The sequence below is a fragment of the Trichechus manatus genome, unplaced genomic scaffold (assembly GCF_000243295.1).
Source record: "Trichechus manatus latirostris isolate Lorelei unplaced genomic scaffold, TriManLat1.0 scaffold00009, whole genome shotgun sequence".
NCBI classification, from domain to species: domain Eukaryota; kingdom Metazoa; phylum Chordata; class Mammalia; order Sirenia; family Trichechidae; genus Trichechus; species Trichechus manatus.
In genome coordinates, this window is record NW_004443945.1 from 10,840,304 (window position 1) to 10,864,890 (window position 24,587).

At 38.0% G+C, this 24,587-nt stretch overlaps 1 protein-coding gene across 6 annotated transcripts in view; it reads left to right on the forward strand.

Annotated features, from left to right (window-relative positions):
- ANGPT1 (angiopoietin 1) overlaps positions 1–24,587 on the forward strand; it is a 281,266-nt gene that overhangs the window by 251,223 nt on the left and 5,456 nt on the right. For all 6 annotated transcript variants that reach the window (XM_012559855.2, XM_004370693.3, XM_023725985.1 and 3 more), the window contains one exon: positions 12,878–13,008. In XM_012559855.2, the coding sequence (XP_012415309.1) occupies positions 12,878–13,008 (131 nt within the window). Of the gene's footprint in view, positions 1–12,877; positions 13,009–24,587 lie in introns of those variants that run through there.

Consider the following 24,587-nt stretch of genomic DNA (forward strand, 5'->3'; position numbering starts at 1 on the left):
ACTTAATTTTTGGTAAAAAGTAAAACCCATAAACTCCCTGAGATGGCTGTTGGCCCAGTCTGTTAGGCACCAGAAGAGGGTCCAGTCAATGAGCCACTGGCAGAGAGCTGATCCTTTATCAGCCACACACGACGCCAAGGGCATTGAAATATGTTTAAGGGTCTATTTCTATTACTTACAGGAATCTCTGTGCCACATGAAGGACCCTGGTTATGCAATGGTTAAACACTCAGCTACTAACCAAAAGGTTGGCGGTTCAAACCCACCAGCTGCTCTGTGAGAGAAAAGACCTGGCAATCTGCTCCCATAAAGACTACAGCCTAGGAAACCCTGTGGGGCAGTTCTGTTCTGTCCTATAGGGTCACTATGAGTTGGAGCTGACTCAACAGCTCCTTACAACAACAAGTGCCAAATAATCCATTTTGGCACTCAAATTTTGATGTTTTCTTAGAAAAGGGAAGGAATAAAGAAAGAACTGTTTATTTCATTTTGAACTAAAAACAGTGAATCGCTACAGTGGATAGTTCTGAACTTTGGGAAATGTGGTTTCATTGTCATAGATCTTATGAAAATTATTTGTTTCTGTACAGAATAAAGTGTACTCTCTCAGCACTGTGCAAAGGCACCCAGAGATAACAGTATGTGGATTCGCTATTTTCTTTGGAGGAAAAATTTATCATGAGTTTGTAACATGTGTTTTCACTTCTTAGTGCTGCTATAACAGAAACACCACAAGTAGGTGGCTTTAATGAACAGAAATTTGTTTTCTCACAGTTTAGGAGTCTAGAAATCCGAATTCAAGGCACCAGCTCTAGGGAAAAGCTTTCTCCCGGTTGGCTCTGGGGGGAAGGAAGGTCCATATTTCTTTTCAGCTTCTGTTCCTCTGTTCCTTAGCAATCTTTTTGTGAAATGTATCTTCCCTCTATGTGTGTTTCCTGCTCTGTGCCTATTCTGCTTTTTTTATATCTCAAAGGTGATTGGCTTAAGGAACACCCTACACGGTTATGGTCTTATTAACATAACAAAGGAAGTCCTATTCCCAAATGAGATTACACCCACAGGTATAGAGGTTTAGGATTTATAATATATATATATTTGGGGACACCATTCAGTCCATAACAATATCCCAGCTTCATATGATTGAGAAACACTGAAGGCTGTATTTTACTGAGATTTTGAACAGAGTCACTAGTAATAATGTTTCTAGTGTTAAGAGCTTGAGAAAACCTGGGTGGCTGATAAACTCATTTTTATCAAAGTTCTACATTATATTAATGAGAGGAAAAATCAAATCTCTCTTCTTTGACACCAAATGTGTAGGTCAAATCAATGCAATCTATCATCCATTCTGTTCCCTTCTAATCCCCTTCTTTTTCTGACACCAGGTTACTCTTACCCTAACCACTCAGAGCTAGGTCACACCTCGCAACTTAAAGGGCACAGTCCTTCAGCCTGCTGAGTTGGTCCAAGACCTCAGACACCAGTTGTAAGCTTGGGGTCCCCACAACACCAACACTTCTGACCTGCTGGTTACAAATCTGGGGTTTTCCCACTACCCGCTCAGGATATCAGCCATAAACTAAGGGGTCCCCTTGCTCCCTGTCACTCTGCCCTGCTGGCTCCCACTGTTCCCTCAGGTGCAATAATTTGCTAGAATGATTCACAGAACTCACAGAAAGCACTATAATTATGATTACAATTTTATTATAGCAAAAAAGAATGCAAATGAAGGGACACATAGGGTGAGGTCTGGGAGGGTTCCCACCTTGGAACTTCCAGGTTCCAAAAAGGGATATACTACTCTTTCATGTGAAAACCCTGGTGGCATAGTGGTCAAGAGCCACGGCTGCTAACCAAAAGGTCGGCAGTTTGAATCCACCAGGCACCCCTTGGAAACCCTACGGGGCAGTTCTACCCTGTCCTATAGGGTTTCTATGAGTCGGAACCGACTCGACGGCAACCAGTTTGGTTTTCTTGACTCTTTCATGTAAGGAGCCCTGATGGTACAAAGATTAAGTGCTCAGCTGCTAACCAAAAAGTTAGGGGTTAGAACCCACCCAGCAGCTCTGTGGGAGAAAAGATGTGCCAATCTGCTCCCATAAAGATTGCAGGCTTGGAAACCCTATAGGGCAGTTCTACTCTGTCACACGGGTGTCGCTGTGAGTCAGAATCAACTGAATGGCACTTAACAACAACAGGATCCTTTCTGGGACATTGATGCCTTTCACCAGCCAGTAAGCCCATGGAGACTTTACTGGGTCTTCATTAAGTAGGCATGATTGATTGAATCATGTCCTGCCCCCTGAGGTTGGCTGATATCAAAAAATGGTCTTTCTTACCACTCAGCCATAAAAAGAAATGAAGTCTTGATACATGTTACAGCATGGATGAATTTTGAAAACATTATGCTGAGTGAAATAAGTTTAAGTCACAAAAGGACAAATACTGTATGATCCCACTTATATGATATACCCAAGTATATAGAGTGGTTACCAAGTTTATTAGTGGTTACCAAGGATGAGAGGGAGGGGTAAAGGGCAACTCTTTGCTTAGGAGGCATTGAGTTTCTGTTAATGGTGATGGAATAATTTGGAAGTGGATTATAGTGATAGTTGCATACATGATGGATGTAATCAAGTCACTCAATTATACAAGTAAAAAATGTTGAATTGGAGGAAAAAAAAAAAGGTCTTTCTGTCTTGGTCAGCCCCCACCTGAGTCATCTCATTAGCTTAAACCCTCAGGTATGATCTGAAGGCCTCATCAAAGATACTTTAATTACTGGGAAAATTCCAAGGGTTTAGAAGTTATCTCTCAGGAACTAAGGACGAAGCTCAAACAATGTGGGTAAAGTTAACCCCACAATTAATAATTGTATGTCAAGAGAGAAACATTAAAAATTTAAATTGTCCAAAGTTAAATAGATTTTTAAAAAAGTGTACAATGTGTATACATAAAATGAAAACAAATATCTAAAATGATCATAATAGAATCAGAGAATAAATGAAATTGGATTCGCTGAAGTTTCTCATTATTTGGGCTGATATTTTTCTCTAACTCTAGAAATTTATCTTTCTTAATCACAGCACAGATTCCCAAGACCATCTCTGTCTCAAACATTTTTTTCACACTTGCACATCTTCCACCACCCATGTTTAAAGATAAATAACATATTTGCCTCAGCTCATCTGAAGCTTAAGAAACAAATAATATAATGTCATCCTCTGGGCGTAATGTTTTAAGTGAACCACAAATTCTAGTGATTCTCAATGACCCAGTCAATTTGAGAATAAAGGATACCAATTTATAAAGAGTTAATGCCCTGGTGGCACAAAAGTTGAATGCTTGGTGAGTTGATTCTGCCTCATAGCAACCCTGTAGGGCAGACTGGAACTACCCCACAGGGTTCCCAAGGAGCAGTTGGTGAATTTGAACTGCTGACCTTTTGCTTAAGTAGACGAGTTCTTAACCACTGTGCCACCAGGGCTCCTCCCATAATGATTACGCCCAAGAAATCCCAAGGAACAGTTCTATTCTGTAATGCATAGGGTTGCCATGAGTCAGAATCAACTCCACAGCAACAGGTTTGTTTTTTTGGGGAGGGTTTAATGTGATAAAGAAAACTTTGAGGAGATAAAGACGAAAACTGAAGTATAGATAGGCACCAGTAGTCTTTTCAAGAATTTTTCCAAGTATCAATTATGACTAAAGAAAGGGTAAAAACATGTGCTGGAGTCAGCCAATATTATACAGCAAGAAAAACTAAGGATTCTCAAAAAATTGGAATTTTAATTTATTAATTTATTTTAATTGTTTATTAGATTAAATTATTAATTTAATTATTAAATTTAATTTATTAATAAATAAGCATTTGAAGTAAAGGATTGTTATTCAGGCCACCTGGGTTCAAAATAAGGCAGGCATTAGACTAGGTAGTCAGTGAGCAAAGCAATTCTGGGTTCTTATTCTTAGTAATTAGTATTCTGCTTGCTCTATATAAACTAGAAAAACTCTCAAAGGGAATGGGGCCTTATGGATTTGAGAAGATTGTCTTTTAATCCTGCACTTCTCCACTTACTGCCCACATATGTATTTTTATCAGCTATGTCTCTACCTCATTGTTTTCATCACTCTCAGTATGCTTATATATGTCTATCAAAATCATAAGCTAACACTTGTTTAATTTAGACATTCATATAACTCATGTTCACTAAGCTACTGTATATTTTATGATTATTAATATTAATATTCATCAACTGCAGACTGTACATGGGACAATGTTTTTATGGGCTTTACCTCATATAATCCTCACAACAATATTGGAAGGACATTGTTGTTAATGTAATCCCTGGGTGGGGCTGCTAACTGAAAGTTTGGAGGCTCCAGTCCACCCAGAGTTACCATGGAAGAAAGCCTTGGTTATTGTCTTAGTTATCTAGTGCTGCTATAACAGAAATACCACAAATGGATGGCTTTAACAAATAGAAGTTTATTCTCTTACAGTTTAGGAGGGTAGAAATCTGAATTCAGGGTGCCAGCTCCAGGAGAAGGCTTTGTCTCTCTGTCAGCTCTGGAGGAAGGTCCTTGTAATCAATCTTCCCCTGGTCTAGGAGCTTCTCAACACAGAGACCCTGGGTCCAAAGGATGCATTCTGCTCCTGGCTCTTCTTGCTTGTGGGTAATGAGATCCCTCACCTCTCCACTTGATTCTGTCTTTTATATCTCAAAAGAGATTGACTCAAGATACAGCCTAATCCTCATTAACATAACTGCCTCTAATCCTGCCTCATTAACATCATAGAAGTTAGGATTTACAACACATAGGAAAATTATATCAGATCACAAAATGGAGGACAAAACACAATACTGGGAATCATGGCCTAGCCAAGTTGACAGTTGTTTTTGGGGGACACAATTCAATCCATAACAGTAATTTACTTCCTAAAAATCAGCTATTAAAAATCCTATGGAGCACAGTTCTACTTTGACACACATAGGATCATCATAAGTTGGAATCAACTCAGTGGCAACTGGTTTTACTGGGACTATTTACAGAGCCAATTCACAGGTAAAGCAACTGAAGAACAGAAAGGATAAGAACCATGTTGTAAACTAGATTACTAAGCTCCAAGTTCTCTTATAGTATCTCTCAAGACACTAGTGTGCATGGCACAGTCTTAGCTTTAGAAGCTAGTGGGGATTTTTGTTTTTGTTTGCTTGGTTGGTTGGTGGTTGTTGTTGTTGTTGTTGTTGTTTTGTCAGGACTGGAAAGGAAGGAAAGAAGGTAAAATTTTGGTTAACGACTTTATGGTCAATTCTTTCCTTCATTCATATTTATTTTGTACCAAACCACCTATATCTGCTTGATCTTAATGTTGTTTAGATGTCTGTAAATCTTTTATCATATCCTTAATTCTTAATTAGTCAAGCCCTACATTATTAGTTCTTTTAATCTTCCTACGCACACTGTCTATTCTTTTGAAAGTTCTTTTGAACTTTTCCTTCTGCTTATAGTTTTATATCTATGAAGGTAGATCATTGCCATCCAACAGTCTGTCTTAAGCATATATTCACAACTTTTTCATAGATGCATTGACTATTGCTTAATGTATTTGTCTACCATTTTCTCACATTCTCATGGACAGGCTCTTGCAAAGAAGCAAGCAATTCTGCTCATTTTTAGGCAATAGATAGAGAAATAAGAGCTGTCACACGAATAGGTATATTCACTTCCATGTTCATTGCAGCACTGTTCACAATAGCAAAAAGATGGAAACAACCTAGGTGCCCATCAACGGACAAATGGATAAACAAATTATGGTATATCCACACAGAGAGTAATAGAATATTATCCCTAGCAACATGCTAAGATGTAAAAAATAGTGTCACACCTTATGAGACCATCTTAATAGAGCCTTTTCTAACCAGGGCTTCAAACTGGTTCTTTCCTGTTCAAACCCCTACTGAGAATTTACATTTCTAACATGTTCCCTGCTGAGAATTTGCATTTCTAACAAGTTCCCAAGAAGTTATACATAAGAATCACCTGGGGATCTTATTAAAATGTAGATTCTGATTCAGCATGTCTGGGGTGGAAATACAAATTCTCAGCAGGGAACTTGTTAGAAATGCAAATTCTCAGCACGGGTTCCAACCAGAATGAACCAGTTTGAAGCCCTGTTTGCAACAGACATCAGACTCCTAAGGTCTGACATTGGAAAACAAACCCTCTACCCTCTAATAATGAGCCCTAGGTGGTACAAGGGTTAAACACTTGGCTGCTAACTGAAAGGTTGGCGATTTGAACCCACTCTGTGGCTCCACAGGAGAAAGACTGGTGATCTGCTCCTGTAAAGACTACTGCCTAGAAAACCTTATGAGGTTTTTACATGGGGTCACTATGAATCAAAATTGAGTCATTGGCACTTAACAGCAACAACAACGTCCTCTATTAATGAAGATAAAGCTTTTCAAACAGATTCAAAAAATGGATGCTTAGGTTCCAGAGAGAATGATCCAATAGAATGGACACATCTATAGACATAGGTCCGTTTTGTATGATGTTCTCATTTGGACTCTCAAGACTTATTTTAATGGGTTAATCCATGAACTATTTCTTCAAAGCTTTGTCTGTTGGCAGGCACAAACTAATTCCATTCTCATTATAGCAGTGCACCAATATGATTTCAGCAGACCATTAGGTCATTAACATTGGACAAGTTTCAATTAAGAAAAAAAAAAAACGCCCATGAGACTTGAATTGTAAAATAGAATTACATTAAGTGTTACTAGTACATATAAGCCCCCTCTTAAGATGAATAAAACTTATATTCTAGACAATTTCAACTTTTAGTTCATAATTGACTCAGTAAATATTTAATTCTTGCAATGAATCAGAATCAACTCAACAGAACAGTTTTTTTTTGTTGTTGTTTTTGTTTGTTTTATGTATAGTATATAAAGGTTACAGAAATGGCTAAGGGGTGTACTTTAGGAGCTTACAGTCTGATGAGGAAGACAAGATATATATTAATAATAGCACTACACAAGGCAAAATGAGATGAGCCACAAGAGAAAAAATTTATCTGTGTGATGACAGTTTAGAGGACAAAGAAGAGAGAAGGCTTCCTGGATGATACAACATTTGGGCTGGCGTTGAAGGATGGTTGATTTTGGACTAGTGGAGATGGGACAAAAGAGATGGATTTGGTAAAGCTCTGGTCATTTATAAGCACAGGATGCACTTGGACCACCCTGGCTAAGGAGAATAAAAGGTGACCTCATTGATATTATTTTGAGAAAAGAATTAGAAAATATTATTCAGCTGGAGATAATTTTACTATATTAGCAAAGTTAACATAGGGCTCAAGTCTCCTCTTGTGCTAAGATGATGGAGCTTATATTCTTTCCTTTATCTCAGTCTTAGTAATTTTTTCAGTCTTAGTAATTTTCACTGTGGCAGATTTAATGATTTGAACTCTATATACTTAGCAAAAAGGATATTTTTTGAAAACTTAAAGAATTTCAGTTTCAAATACTAATGAACCAAAAACCAAACCCATTGCCGTCAAGTTGATTCTGACTCATGGCGACCTTATAGGACAGAGTAGAACTGCCCCATAGAGTTTCCAAGGAGTGCCTGGTGGATTCGAACTGCCCACATTTTTGGTTAGCAGCTATAGCTCTTAACCACTAAGCCACCAGTGTTTCCCAAATACTAATAGGAGAACAAAAAAAAGATAGGAAAATATACTGTCTTAAACATTTTTCACTTTATATTCCCAACACATTCAAACTACTGACGGAATCACTTTTGTTTCTTATCTTTTTTGGATGTTAAACATAATCCAAAAACTTAATTGTGGTATCAATTTTCTTGAAAATATCCCACTTATCCCTCTACAAAAATCCATGTCCTCCACAGCTTCCAAAGCAAATCTCCTCCAAGAAACATTTTCAGCAGTCCAGTGTCTCCTGAAATTTTCCCTTACCAATTTCCTACAATGCTAATTATTTGTATACCTCCCAATGAAGTCTTCATGATGCCAAACAAAAGCCTTTCTTAACAGAAGTCTACAGTAAGGCAAACACTATTTCCTCTCTCCACAGATTCACAAGAGAAATGCTCTTTATTTTCAGCCAAAGACAATACCTGTGTCATTTAAACTCAGGGCTAAAAGACATTCTGTGCAATCCCTCTTTGCTGATGGTGCCTTTCGATGGGATGAGAGGCGACGGCTTAAAGAAGAGACAGCCCTGGAGCAGCAACCAGGAGGCATAGCAGTGTTGGGAAACTCAGTGAGATTGAGTCATTGCTACAAGGCTCTGAAAGAGAACCATGGGGGTCATTTTGCATTTTTTTCGAGTAATTGTGAGAAAGACAAACTATTTTCATATGGTGGCGGGGGTGGGGGTGGGGGAGAGAGCTCAGAGCCAAAATAAAAATCTGCTCAGCTTGTCAGTACCTAAGACTTTAAAGTTCAGATATCCAAGAGTCTGTCTACTGTTTAAAAAGAGCCGAGGCCAAACTTCAATTTGTCATACATACAGCTCTCACTCCCTTGGGTAATGAAAGAGACTCTTGCCTCTCTGAATACAGTGAAGATGAAACAATGTGAAGAGTATGACAGTTTCTTAAGTAGACAAAATCAGTGAGAAAATGGATTCATGAGATTGGGCCAACTAAAGAAAGGAAAGTTATATAATCACTCGAATAATACATGGACATAATTTGGAAGCTTGTTCCTCAAGAATAGAATTCACCATTATCTTATTTTCCTTAAATATGATGATTTACCATTTCTAGTTATTCACACTTCAGAAAGTTAAAGAAAAGAGGTAACTATTTTTGAATCAAGGATGACTGGAGAATTATGACCGATTTCAGTGTGCATCTATCTCCACCCCCCTCCGAAGATGATGATTGGAAAAAAAAATGCTGACTTTCTGTAGAGTCATCGCCTCAATACTACTCATAATTTTTTTTTCCTTAATTAGGAAAAAATAAGTTGAAAGAGTCGAATACAGTGATTCTACTCTGTGGCTATCTTTTGGTCACATCTAATTGTATCCTCTGCAGTTTTTTGGCAGCATCTTTATTTCTGTCCTTAAGCCAAATGTTTTGTTCTGGAGGGAGCATTTGGTTTTTATCTCATAACACATCATTCTTCATGTAGGCCACATCTATACTAGCTAAACACAAGAAGTACGTGTCCAGGATTCCCATGGTGCTACTTGGGGGAAAGTATTTTCTCTACTGATTCACACTTCAAGTTCCTTTCAGATGTACTCAGATTCAGTTGACTTTGGCCATCTGTATATTGAAGGTCCATTTGCAACAACTATGAACTGAATAGAGAAAACCATGGATAATTAATTATCCATAAGAATTTTAGAAAATAGCCAGAACCACTATTCAAAAGAACTACCTAAATATTCTGTTTCAGCCTCAATTCAAATAAGTTTTCTTATCTAATTACAAGAATGTTGTTGTTGTTAGGTGCCAGCAATTAATTTTGACTCATAGTGACTCCATGTGACAGAGTGAAACTGCTCCATGAGGTTTTCTTTTCTTTTTTTTTTTTACTGTAATCTTTATGGAAGTAGATGGTCAGGTCTTTCTGCTGTGGAGCCACTGTGTTGGTTTGAACCAGCAACCTTTCAGTTAGCAGCCGAGTGCTTAACCATTGTGCCACCAAGGCTCCTCAGTTACAAGAATACATGGCATTAATGAATGGCCAGCCCTTAGCTTACCTGAATCAAATCACCAGCTACAGTTGTTAGTTTTGGATAAACAATAGACTCAGTGCTAACAAAATAGCTGAATTGCCTGCAAAAGTCACTGTAGAAAATCATTGCGTCCTGGAAAGTCTGTCCCTATTAGTGAGCTTTCCCTGTTAGGGAAAATGGTAGTGACTTGTCTTCAGGGGGAAGAAGGAAGGCCATCACTTATTGTGGAGAACCCAAGAATCAGAGAGTTAGCATTGCTCATTCAAGACCTCCTGTGGGCTAAACTCACTCAGTGCCCATGAAGCAGATTTCAGTAGCAGAGTCTGCAGCTACTTAATCCTGATTCTGTGTTCACCAAAATAACATCTTCCTTATTATAATTTGGCTTCCTGTGTGAAATTCCCTCTAAGGAGTTCATGACACTGGGCTCCCACAATGCTTCTGTATTGACTGTAAATAGAGACCTGACAAATGTTTCTGGGAGTTTCTGAGTGTGGTTGACTCTGAGAAGCTGAGGACCTCTGAGGAAAAGACCAAGTTAAAACTTCAGACCAGATCTGGAAGGTAGTGAACTCATTCAGGTAATATGACCTGTCACCTGACTTTCCCCTGGTGAATTCCACCTCCATGTGTGCTGGCTGCAACCTAAAATGTGAATCAGTGCTTAAACATTCTACAATTTTTGCATCACCAGTAACTTATAGCCTACCTCTCAGAATTTTTTTTCTTCAGTTTTTATTTTATTTAAAAAAAATTATGGTACTTTAGATGATTTATAGAGCAAACTAGTTTCTCATTAAACAATTAATACACATACTGATTTGTGACATTGGTTGCCAAACTCACGACATGTCAGCACTCTCCCCTTCTCGACCTTGGGTTCCCCAACCTCTCAGAATTTCGAAATATAAACCTGTATGTGATAATCTAGCATTAGAGTCTTATTTGTACTACTGATAACTAGAAGTTCTATTAATCATTTAAAACCAACAAAACTTGAGTAGGGTCTAATTGTATATCTCGCTCTGGCTCAAAAATCTCTGCAGAGTATTTGAAAAATTTTTTGATACAAGCATATAATGGTACTGATCCTCAATAAAAATACCAAGCCTCACAAAATAATAGTGGGACTTAAACATATACTTAGGTGCAAACACAAGTCAAATATATATCCAAATACTAACTGATCTTTATTATTTCTGCTTAATGAATAATGTAAAATTTTGTTCAAAACTGGCCCAGATCCTACAACTGTCTCATTCATACAGAGATATCAATCAACTGTTAACTATACTGTGGCTGTGGATTCATAAATAAGACACTGGCACCAAAGTGGTGACGCTGTGGATTTGAAGGGAGTATTGACAGATGATTTTGGAGAGAACATGGTGTTGGTTCAAAGGAGCAGTGTTAGTAGAGTTAGAGATAGGTGAAGCCTCGATCAGAAAAGACCTTAAGTATCAAGAGGAAACTGACAACTTCAGGATGGCTGTTCTGAGTGCTTAGAAGCCACTGGGGGACCTGAACAAGTTTGCATTATTCCAAGCGCTACACTGCCCAAAGGAATGTGAAAGCATCGTATAGGATGACTAGGAAATGAGCAGACTTCGGACAGAGAGCTACTTAGGCAATAGAGTGATTTGCACAGTAGTTTTTGACTTCTAAGAATGGTATTCTCCAAAATGTTCTCCTTGGACAGTCTGCAAAGAGGCATCTGAGATGCTAGTTGAAAACACAGGCTCCTGGGCCCCACTGAAAACCTCTGAACCTGAGTGCCTGGGGTTGGAACCCAGGAATCGGCCTTTTTCCCAAAAGATCAGCTGGTTTGTTACATGTTCAATCATGTGAGCACCACTGAGCTAAGTCAATATAAATTTTATATTAAGAAATATTTCTAGAGTAAAGTAAGTTCTTTGAGGAATGTCGTATATGAGATTAAAGGGTTGAGATTTTTAATTTGATTTTAGGGAAGCCACTGAAATACAGGCCCCTCAATGGCAAGGGTTTTTGTCTATTTTGTATGCTTAATATGTCTTAAGTGGTTAGAACAATGTCTGGTATATAGTATATGCTCAACAAACATTTGTCCAGGGAATGTATGATTAAGAGATGGGATTTTGGAGTCAAACATAGCTAAATTGCAACTTAGCCTTTCTAAGACTGTTGTTGTTGATGTGTGTCATCGAGTTGGTTCCGACTCATAGTGACCCTATACGACAGACTGAAACTGCCCCATAGGGTTTCCAAGGAGCGGCTGATGGAGTTGAACAACCGACCTTTTGGAGAGCAGCTGAGCTCTTAACCACTATGCCACAGCCTAGGTATCTACAAATGCAAACTCACTGCTGTCCAGTTGATTCCGATTCATCGCGACCCTATAGGACAGAGTAGAACTGCCCCGTAAGGTTTCCAAGGCTGTAAAATCTTTATGGAAGCAGACTGCCACATGTTTCTCCTGCAGAGTGGCTGGTGGACTTGAACTGCCAACTTTCAGTTAGCAGTGGAGCACTTAACCACTGTGCCACCAGGGCCCCTGACAAATGGAAAAGGGGGATACAAATGTCTGCGTCATGGATGTAACATAAAATTAAATGAAATAACAGCTGGAAAGTATTTAGCAGAGTGCCTGGCACAGAGCAAGTTCTTAATCAACAAGACTTATCGTTGGTATTGCTATTAATAATAATGTTTAGCACATCATCAGTATTAAATATTAACTGTGTGACTTACGCTGTATTGACACTCTAAAAGTCATTTTGGTTTAAAGATTAATGTGTATAATAATAAAATAAACCCACGCTCCTTCTTTTGTGAATCCTGTATTTTCAGACAACTCTATGAGGTTGAGCATGCATAGTGAAATAAACACTAAGCACACAGGCCTTAGAGAATTTTACCTCTTTTTTATTTAATCTTTTGTTCTTTCTTTTTTCTTCCTTCTTGCTTGCTTGCTTCCTTCCCTTCTTTCCTTCTCTCTCTGTGTCATTCTTTCTTTCTGACTTTTGGTTCACAGAGTGTGGATCTTAGTTTTTTGGAAGGGCTGAGTTCAAAGAAGGGAGAAAATGATGAAACAGATCAACATTCAATAAATCAGTCTTCCGGACTCTGTTATTTTGTTAAATGGCTTATCTTTTTTTTTTTAACTTCAGGTTGTATTTAAAGGGTCACACTGGGACAGCAGGAAAACAGAGCAGCCTGATCTTACACGGTGCTGATTTCAGCACTAAAGATGCTGATCATGACAACTGTATGTGCAAATGTGCCCTCATGCTAACGGGAGGTAAGTCCTGGGGGGCTAGTCTCTAAGTTATGTTTTACTGGTTTGAGGTTTGAGGTTTCTTATCTATGAGAAAGGGGTATGATCTGGTCAGGAAACTTAAGAGCAATTCCCTACAGATAATTTTGTTCTGCCCACTAATTTACCATGTGTTCTTGTGCAAGACATTGCTGGCATACTTAGAGGTTTATGTCCTCCCCCAGCATCTATAGAGGAGTAGGCTAAGCTTGGTCTGAATAATTCCTTTATCCTCTCGAAGCCCCTGTTATTCTACCTCCTAAACAATCATCAGGAAACCATAGTAAAATGAACAATACATTGGGATTTCAACATATAGAGCAGTTGCTACTTACAAAAAACTTTGCAAGTGTGCAGTAGAGTTCATGGATCAATCTGTTGAAATGGAATAAGAAGGATAAAGAGGTGTAGTTAGACCTAAAGTCATACAATTCAGAACAGCTATATCAGGGTTTTATATTATATTGGATTGACCTCTGCAAGATATTTTAGGTGGTATAGAAGACACCATAAAATAATCTTGTATCACGTAGTAACAATGTTAATCCTTTTCATACCTTTTCAGTATTTTTTCCAGCCTTCTGATTGTGTCAAAGAGAAATTCTCAGCTTGGTGCTAGCATATCCGTAACAATTTTCTGTCACTTACCGATCACACTTCTTAGCAAAGAGCCACACCCCCAGCCCCAGGCTCAGGGCCCTGGTTAGGCCAAGAAATCTACTGAGAATTAAATAATGTTCTTTTGCTCTAATTTTAATTAGTTTATATCTACCTTATAATATAGCAAGTGGTATGGGTTTCCTCTCCAAAGCAACGATATGAACTTTGTATTTTTAAGTACATTCATAATACTTGATATTTAACTAATCATCGATTTAAAGAAAAATATTAATGATTACTAAAAATTTTAAAGGGATATGGCAAAAACTGTGAGATTGATACGTGAGTGATGAAAATTTTGGATAAAGCTAAAGCCTGCTGTCAAATGATGCAGCTCACGAGTGTTATAGGTCCTGGCAGGGAAGAGGCATACAAAGATATCAGGAGTTGGCACCAGGTAAAACTGTATAGGAAACCTCTTTCTCAGTGTTTCTTTCTCCCAATTTCATGGTCATTTCCCTTAGCGGAATGGCAATCATTCCCACCTTCAACTGTTCTGATTCTCTCTGTGTGTTATTCTATAACAAAACACGTTTTCATGCTAATAAGGAGAGAACTGTTTAAATATAAAATCCCCCCCACCAAACTATTTATATAACAACCAGTGGCCATCAGGTTGATTCCAACACATGGCAACCCTATCTGTACAGAGTAGAACTGTACTCCATAGAGTTTTCAAGGTTGTGACCTTTCAGAAGCAGATTGCCAGGCCTTTCTTCCAAGGCATCTCTGAGTAGGTTCAAACCGCCAGCCTTTTGATTAGTAGTCGAGCATTTAACCAACCATTTGCTCCACTCAGGGACTTTGTATTTATTAGCAACATTATATTACATATTATTATATATTACTCCACATGTGGTACCATTTTATGAACTCCAAATCAGCGCTGTGAAATAGGCAGGGAGAAAAACTCTAATCTCTACTTCGTTGCTAAGGAAGACTAAAGTAAGTTAATGTTCACTATTTTATTCTTAGTATCTAGTGAAGCAGACTGTGGCACATAGGGCTCAATACAAAATGTGATGCATGAATGAATGACCGCAACTTTCTGACTGGATGTAAGCTGGTAACCCTTGAAATCACTCTCAAATTTTGAACCAGTGAAATTAATCTGCAGGTTGAAACTTCCCTCTCCGATTAACACAGCATAGAAGAGTATGGAGAGAAGGTTTTGGGGAAAATCTTTCTACCTTCCTCGTCTATAATCCACCCCACCATTACTACCACCACCGCACCACAGTCCATTGACCCCACTCCACCTATATTGCCATCTTCCCAATGGGAGACCAGCTCCAGAATCATCAAAGCCATCTTGCTATTATTTTGCCTCTATAGTATCCTTCTTAAGCTTTGAACATACCATTTTGGCATCAAATATTTAAAAGTCTACCATATGTAATTTTATGTAATTTTAAAAGTCTCCCGTATGTAACCCCGTCACCACTAAAAAACAAACAAACAAACAAAAACCCAGCTGTTACAAACTTAGAGTGTTTTTAAAAAATGGTACCCACAGTTCAATTCTTGAACGTTTTTCCTGGAAGAAAAACTTTTCATTACCTCCCTGATTACATAAATGAAATTGTCAGCAACTTTATACAAAGACAAAAGGACTTTGATTTTCCAGTTCCCTGCTCATTTTAATATTGAAACATACTTCATTTTCTCCATGTCTATTTTGACAGATAATTTTTCTTACCAAATATATACAACACATGAAAGACCAACAGTAAAAATCTTTCAATTGTTTCCTTAGAAGTGCATTCCAATATGTTCATATTCCTGTCATAATAATGAAAATATGAAGCAAAGCAAAGAGGAAAATGCACCTCGTGGTTGTCAATGAGAAAATTTCATTGCTTAGATTTATGATTTTACTTCTGCTTCGCATGATTGAACTTTGTCATCTTCTTTCATCCGTAATCATTCTTGGACCTACTTCTTACTAACCAATAAACACATATGTTAGGGAGAAAAAAAAAAATTCCACTTATTGCTTGGGCTGGAATAGTCCAAGTAAATGTGTTTTTGTAATAAACACTATTACCATATCACATATCCTTTTGAAAGAATCCAGGCCTGCAAAGCTATTCACTTTGCAAAGTGAAAATGTGGAATTTAGATAGTTAAGAACTGGAGAACATAGGGATGAATGTCAATGACAGTCCATGTAACTGGAGTGTTGCCTGGAACTTAGGTTCTACTTAGCTACTCCACACCACCACCATTTAATCTGTGTCAGTTTTCCCCTTGGAACCATTTTTTTTCTCTAATGATTTTTCCTTTCTTCTTCTTTTTTAAATTTGTATTTGAGCTTATTGCTTATATAAAATAGTCTCTTTTAAGTAGTGATGCTTCATTCTCTTTGGAGCTCATAATTCATAGTTCTCTGTCATCAATTAAAGCTTTGTTTTATCTTGTTTATTTATGTATTTTTACCTTTGTTTCTTCTAAAGGGAATTAAGGGTAAATTAAGATGTAGTGCCCACCAACTGTCCTAAGTAGTTTTCTTTAAGTACATGGAAGGATTTTAGTTGGAAAATATCATTGTTACCCTCATCTGTCAAAGACTGAACAATAGCAGATAGGCTTAATTGAAAGCAGAAGGTATTTCAGCTAGACATAAGGTAGAACATTTTGATCTTCCTTCCTTTCTAACTTCTTAAAATTCCTTCCATCAAGTTAACATATTTTAATGCATATACTTGGGGTTGCCGTGAGTTGGAATTGACTCAGCAGCAACTAACAACAATATACACTAAGCCAGTTACTGAGCAAGACAGAAAGTTTCCTGCCTTCATAGAGCTTGCATCTATGGGGAAGACTGTCAACAAAAATTAAACAATAAATGTCTCACTCATCTAGTGCTGCTCTAACAGAGATACCATGAGTGGATGGCTTTAACAAAGAGAAGTTTATTCTCTCACAGTCCAGTAAGCTACAAGTCCAAATTCAGGGCATCGGCTCCAGGAGAAAGCTTTCTCTCTCTGTCGGCTCTGGAGAAAGGTCCTTGTAATGCATCAGTCTTTCCTCGGTCTAGAAGCTTCTCTGTGCAGGAACCTCAGGTCCAAAGGATGCTCTCTGCTCCCGGCACTGCTTTCTTGGTGGTATGAGGTTCCCATGTGTCCTGCTCGCTTTTCCCTTTTATTTCTCAAAAGAGATTGCATTAAGACACTATCTAACCTTGTCAACCTCATCAGTATAACCTCATCACAGTGACAGAATTTACAACACTTAAGGAGATCACATATAATCTCATCATAGTGATAGAGTTTACAACACGTAAGGAAATCACATCAGATTACACAATCATACAACACTGGGAATCATGACCCAGCCAAGTTGCCAGATATTTTTTGGGGACACAACTCAATCCATGACAATAAATAACACAATTTTGAACCATAATAAGTTCTATAGACAACATAGATAGTTGTTGGAAAGCGACTGTAGATGGAATGTCCCAGGATCAAAGACTGGAATGAGTTACCAGGGAGGATCAGGCCTGTCTACTTATGGACATCTTCAAGAAGAGAAGAGAGTTTAGTTAGGCACTTTCCTGTAGTTATGGGTCTAGATTTAGATAGTCTCTCAAGTTTTCTTGTGGTTCTGTGATTCTATTGTTCAATGTACCCATTGCAGCTGTTATTAGAAAAAAACAAAATATTCATTGTGTGCGCTGTAAGTCATAGTACTTTATTAAGTTGAAAGACAACGCAGTGGCCGAGAAAGCATCATACGTTTATAGTTATAAAAATAGATACCTCAACATTTTATTTCCCCTTTGCCAGAAGTATGTGTACTTATTTCTGCCTTACTTGGAAGCCAGCAACTCTTCCATTCAGTTTAAATATTGAATAATCTTTGTTTTATTACATATTTCTTATGAAACCAGAGCATATATTTCAAGGTCAAAATTGCCACACACATTTTCTATGGAACTGACCCCTTAATTAATCATCAAATAGAGATAACTTGTCAGCATAGATTTGTAAGCCAGAAGTATCTGCACTCTGTGACTGCCATTGATCTTGGGAAAATGTGTACATTTTCTCCTCAGGTCTCCCCCTTTATATAGCCTGTTTTTACAAATCTGTATATTCTTTACTTAAAAGAATAAAGTAAAAATGTGATTGTAGGAAATATTTTCTTAGTTCCCCAGGAGAGTACCTACTGTGCCCTCCAGACCTCAGAGAAAGGAATAAGTTTCATTAAAACTCAACAATTTGAACTGCTATTTAACATTAAGAAAATGAAGGTGCAAATTCATTCAGTGTGTGCTTTTGTTTATACTGATTTGCTCTCTATAAAAAATAAATATGCAAAAAACCTTCTTACTGCAGAATTATGAAAATGAAAAACTTTATTATCAGATTGCCACATTCAAAGCAAACTTACATTCAAAGCAAACATGATCTTTGGTACTAAATTAGGATTCTTCAAAACAAGTATTTTTCAACGTCTATTAGAAACTGCAATTATTAAAGTTTGCCAACAACAACAAGAAAAAAAAGCCATGGTATTGTTTTACATTCCTTTCCTTACCTTACTTTTCATTCAACACAATTTCCATATTTAGTACATAATATAAAAGCTATGTAAAATGTGGCTTAACCTTCTGAAGAGAGAATCTGCTGTGGTAAAAAGTCCGATCTCTTTTCTCACGCATAAACTATGTCAGCTGACAGACAAGGCTTTCTAAAGCTAACAAAGGATATTTCTCAGTTCAGTCCTAAAAGAAGGGATAAAGCCATACACATAAATTTCTTAGTGCACCCTAGAACTTACCAGATGCTAAAAGCAGAGAATTGATAAATATTTCCTTGCCTGCTATATGATCTTAAAGATGACAAAGACAATGAAAAAAAACAAAAACAAAAACAAAAAAACCCTAGCAGCTTCTCCAACTGGTATATGATACTGAAGTGACAAGATCTTTGGGAAAATACAATCATCTTAGAGTTTGTAATAACCCAGGAAGGACAGGACAGGCATTGTCAGATAACTGGCATACCCTAGGTTTTAAGGCAAAAAATAGCCATATGGATAATTTAAAATTGACCATAGAAATCTACATTGTGTTACTTTTATTTCGGCACAACTTATATATTTCGTGTATAATATGAAAGCTTATTCCACAAAAATGTCTGTTTCTTGAAGGCAGAGCATGGTGCCTGGCACATAGTATGTGCTCAATAAACATTGATTACATGAACGCACGTGTTCCCAGAGACTCCGAAAGGACTTTGCAAAATCACAAGTGATCCTGGTGAGAACACGTGTAAAGAAATCAGTGTGAGCATGAATGTGACCTTAATATGAACTTAGATTTAAAATATGTCAATACATGTATGTACTTCCACATACAAACATGGAACAAAGAGATAAATATCAAGGATTGGGTCTGACTTTTAAGAATAACTAAACCTCAGGAGACTAAAGAATTGGAAAATTTTGAGGGTTAGATTCCTGGCTTTCAAATAATTTCAACTTTCTGAGTGCAAAGTTAAGAATTAAATGTCTATTTTCTGGGCAAAGTGTCATATATTGGAAAAAGAGTGAAGGATGTCAGAAAATGTCTTTCAAAAGGTGCATTTGGAAAAAGATGAACCAGAAACTGATAGGCCTAGAGCGCAAGACTTCAATCAAATGTTAGTAATTGACAGTGGACGTGACATAACCAAACACTTCATTTCGATTGTATTTTCCTCTAGTATTTATTTAGCTCTTACAGACTACTAGTCGTTTTTGCATTATTCTAAATGCTTTATATTTAATATCCTGAAACCCTATGGGGTCCTATAGGGTCACTATGAATCAGAATCAACTCGAAGGCAACAGGTTTTAGTTCATGCACTTCCAAAACGCTATTTGAAACAGGGATCACAGTAATACCTTGAGCAAGAACTGAGATACAGAAAAGCTTACATAATTATTTTCCAGAGGTCACACAATTAAGTGTCAGAGCTAGGAGTTGAATGCAAGCACTCAGCCTCTAGAGGCCATGACCTTATCTCTTCCTTTTACTGCCACCATTGCAAGGAACGGCATTCCGAGAGAAGGGGGAGCTCAATTTTATTGCTTGCAGCGCATTTTCATGAGCATTTTCTCACTTAAACACGCTTAAAAGTGAAATGAGGTCCAAGAAAAGGAGAGACAGTAAGAGAATACCTAGACGTTTTAAATGAATTCAAGATTACTGGCCAGGATAAAAAACTTTTCATCCTTGGAACAAAAAGAAGAGCAAGGAAAAAAAAAAAAAAAAAAGTTTTGGCCTGAAGAGGATATAGTAGGAGATGACAGAAAGAATGCAGACCTCTGCAAAGGTCCTTAGCCCCCTGTACGGAAGATCCACACAGCTGCTCCTTGAAGCTAGCTAAGGGTAGGGCCAACTCTGTACACCCAAACCCAGTGAGTGGCTTTTCATGATGAGCCCACTGATAAAGATGGCACCAATCAGCTTAATTCAGGCTTATCCTTACTTAGTTGCACATTACTAATTAGAATGCATTAGAATGTGCACAAACAGATATACTTTGGGATTTTTCTGTACTTGCTGCCTTAGCAAAGGATTTTGAGAGACATTTTTGTTTAGGGTCCTAAGAATTTGAGAGTTAGGTTTCTTGACTTTCAAATAAGTTTGAACTTCAAACGTACAAAGCTACGAATCAAATTCCTATTTTCTGGACAAAGTTTCACTTATTGGTGATACAACGTGAGTTTTCTGCTTCAGAGATAAAATACTCAAATGATTTTTAAAGGCCTGGGAAGCCCTGGGTAGTTATTACATATCTAAATTTTAATGAGTTAAGTGTAAATGAATTAGAAGCACGCATCTCGAGTTTCTTATTAAAATATACAGGAGGTTACAGGTTATGAAGAAAAATGCTTGGCAAAGTACTTCTAGGCCGTTGCCAACCTTAAAACATTTGAGACATTTTATCAGTCTTCCAACAAGCTGCCTTCACCCATCATTTGTGTGTAACACTGGGTCCTTTTGAGCTGAAAGTGCCCTCCCTAGATAAACTCCTTTAGCATATTTCTCATTTGCTATTCCCAGGCACATACAGAACAAAGTACAAAATGAATATTTCCTTAAGATTGCGGAGGATATATAATCCAGTTATTTGTTATCTTGTCAGAGAGCAACTGCAAACCATATAGAGGCATACTTCTGTAAATGTTCATGGGGAACACTTTTGTCCCGTGCAACCTTTCATAGGTACTGAGTAGCTGTGATGACCTGTGAATACCAGGCAATATATGTGAGTAACCAGGAGTCTGCTATGCTTTTGCCTGCTTTATATAAATCTAGTTTAATACCACATCATTCTACTTTCCTACGAAAGTGCATGGCTTTAAGGAACAGAAGTTTATTTTCTCACAGTTCTGGAGGCTAGAAATCCAAGTTCAGGGCATCAACAGGCAGTACTCTTTCTTTGTGGGCTCTGAGGGAAGATCCTTCTTTATATCTTTCAGCTTTCTTTTAACCAGTTGCCATCAAGTTGATTTCTGAATCATGAGGACCCCATGTGTGTCAGAGCAGAACTGTGCTCTGTAGGGTTTTCAATGGCTGGTTTTTCAGAAGTAGATCACCAGGCCTTTCTTCTGAGGCACCTCTGGGTGGACTTGAACCTCCAACCTTTTGGTTAGCAACCATGTAGCCCTGGGTATTTCTTGGCATTCCTTGACTTGTAGACTGATCCTCACATGCTCTCTATTCTTTGTATATGACTTTGTTTCCATGTCTGTCCTCCCCTTTTATAAGATACTACTCAGGAGGGATTAGACTAGGACCCACCTTACTCCAGGATGACTTAATTGATAATATCTTCAAAGGAAGACTTGTGTCCTCAAACAAGGTCAGATTCACAGGTACAAAGGTCAGAACTTCAACACGTCTTTTTGGGGGACACAATTCAATCCATAATATATGTCTTTTCAGGAATTATGTTTAAAATACTTGGTATGCTTTAATTGTTTTTCAAGGAAAGGCAGAAATGGACAAATTGATACAAAGAAATGCCTTAGTTTGTTTTTATGCATGTGTCAGAGAAAACATTGAAAATAACTTACCTGCACAAAAATAACTGTTTCTGCTACCTTGAATTTCAGAATATTCTGTAAAAGACACTACGACTGAATTGTCATGAGAAATAATTGCCTTTTCATTTCATTTTCTGCCATCTTAATTGATTGTCTTTATTATCATCAATTACTATCGAACAGTCCACAGTGTGTGTGGCCTGCTGGTCTTAACATACACAGAAAATGACATACCTTAAGCTCAATGCAAATATTTTATAACGATACTGTATCATTTAGGTGCAAATTATTTTCACGTTTCTCTAATAAATCCTATCAAGCAAATAAGGAAATATGTTGGCACTGATGACCTTATCTTCTTTAGTAAATCCTAATGGCCCACAAGATCTAGTCCCTTCCGTCCCTGCCCTAAACCCTATGCTTTCTCAGATAACTTACACTAAGCACTTGATAGTGCACCATCATATTTGATCCTTACTACTCTGCTGTGAAATTGGATAATCAGATATAAAAAGTATTCCATGTTTTACAAATGAGGAGCCTAAATGGCTATGTGGCCTTACGAAAGTTCCTTCAACTCTCTGTGCATCAGTATGTTTGTCATGGTACCTGCCCCATCACACAGGGCTATTCAGAGAGTAAATGCAGTCTACAAAGCAATGCATGTAAAGACCTTAGCGCAGTCCCTGACACGTTTTAACTCTTCAATAAATATTAAATATCATTTATTGCCTAGTATCTCTTGGGTATTAACTGGTAAAGTCAAAATCAAAGTCTGGGTCTTCTGACTTCTGGTCTGGTGCTCTCCAGGCTCCCATTGCCCATAAGAAAAGTTCTAAAAATATTTGTTAAAAAACCCTGTGCTCTCCCTCCAGCTTATTTTTCTAGCCCTATGTGCTACAACCCCTTACCCACTGGCACTCCAGCCAAGCCAGGCTGCTGACAAATGCTCTCTTCTTCTCTCCAGTATACATACTATGTTTATGTTTCTCTATGTTACCCTCCCGCCGGTTCAGTGAGCTCCTCCTCATACTTCAGGACCCAGCACAGGTGAAAAATGAGGGAACCTTGCTGCCCACAGACAGTTGGGACCATCTGCCTCTCTTTTCCATTGATGTTCACATCTTTATTTAACATTTATCCTCTTGTTAACAATTTGCTTGTCTCTCTCCTTCAGGAAACTATGCACCACTTACTCAACTCTGCCTCCCTATGTCTTGTCTTTGGTTACTATTTGTTGACTTGATCATGGATTCACTTTTTTCCCTTCATCATGCTGCCACACGTACTCAGGATGGCTTTGGAAGACCATAGTTACAGAATGAGAGCTCAAAATAGTGCCTGATTAAACATTTAATGGGCAGATCTGGTTCCCCTGGTTAAATATTGGTTCCCATTCCCACAGAATGTTTTCTTTGTTCACCTGATGTTGGACAAGGCAGCTGGCTGAAGTAGGAATCTTTCCACAAACATTGTTCAACCTTCCTCCAAGACCACCTGCTTCTCCACCTTCATTTCCTGCAATTCTCTCGCTTGTTCACTATGTACCAGCTACACTGACTTTCTTTTAGTCTTTAAATACACCAAGCTTTTTCTGCCTCATGACGTTGCATATGCTGTACTCTGCTTAGAAGAATCTTCCTCCCATCTGTCTCCCTCTCATCCTTCTTGTCTCAATAAATATCACCTTTTTCCATGAACACCAAAACCTAAGTAGATTTCCTGTTATTCTACTTCATAACTCCTTGATTGCTTTCTTCATGGCATTCTTTGGTCATAATTTGTATCTATTTTATTTATTTGCTTACTTCTTTTTCTTTTTGTCTGTTTCTCACATTGGATCTAAATTCCATGAAGTCAGGGAGTGTGTCTGTTTAACAGCACTTCATGATAATTACATATTGAATTAATTAAGAAAAATATTAACAAAATGAGCTCCAATGTTATATATTGAGGTGGCTATTAAATATAGCTTTTTAGTAGACTAAACTACTTCAGACAATAGAGACTTTACAAGGAACCAGCCAGTCAGAGTCAGTCAATCAGTCACTAAACCTGTAGTCACTCACCAATCATTTGTTAAGCAAACTCTGTTAGGTACAATGCTAAGTAAGAGAGATGGCTCGGGTAAATAAACCATGGCTTTCCATTGCTCTTAGGCTAATGAAGAAAAGTCGTGTGTAATTTACTCTTCAGACTCACTCAGTTTCAAGTGATTATCCTTCTTGTTGAGGAGTCCCTGGGTGTTGCAAATAGTTAAGCACTCAACTACCAACAGAAAGATTAAAGGTTTGAACCCACTCAAGGGCATCTTGGAAGAACAGCCTGGCGATTTGCTTCGGAAAGGTCACAGCCTTGAAAACCCTATGGAGTGCAGTTCTACTCTGCCCACATGAGGTTGCCAGGGGTCTGAATTGACTGGACAGCAACTGGTTACTGGTCCGCTTGTTGACTATGACCAGCCATGCTGGCCTTCTTCCAGAGTCTCCAAAATGCCTTCCCCTTACCACAAACATTACACCACTTTACTCATTAGAAAGAAACACAAGCTCAATTTATTTGATTCTCCCACAGGTTCCCACTGTTTCGTGTCTCTTTCCTAAGCTCATCCAAAGTTTCCCGGTGAATGTGTCCATTAGCCCATGCCCTTTATTGCCAGGCTGTTGTTGCAAAAGATCCCTCACTTCCCACACTTTTCCAGGACTCTAGTGACTTTCTATAAACCAAAAAACAAAAACACACATTTTTACCATGAGTACCCTAATGCAGCTTGGAAGCTTCTTCTATGAATTGTAGGAGTTCTCAACAATAGAGTAAGTGTGTTTGTTTCAGAGACTGTAGTGGATGTTTGAAAGGCT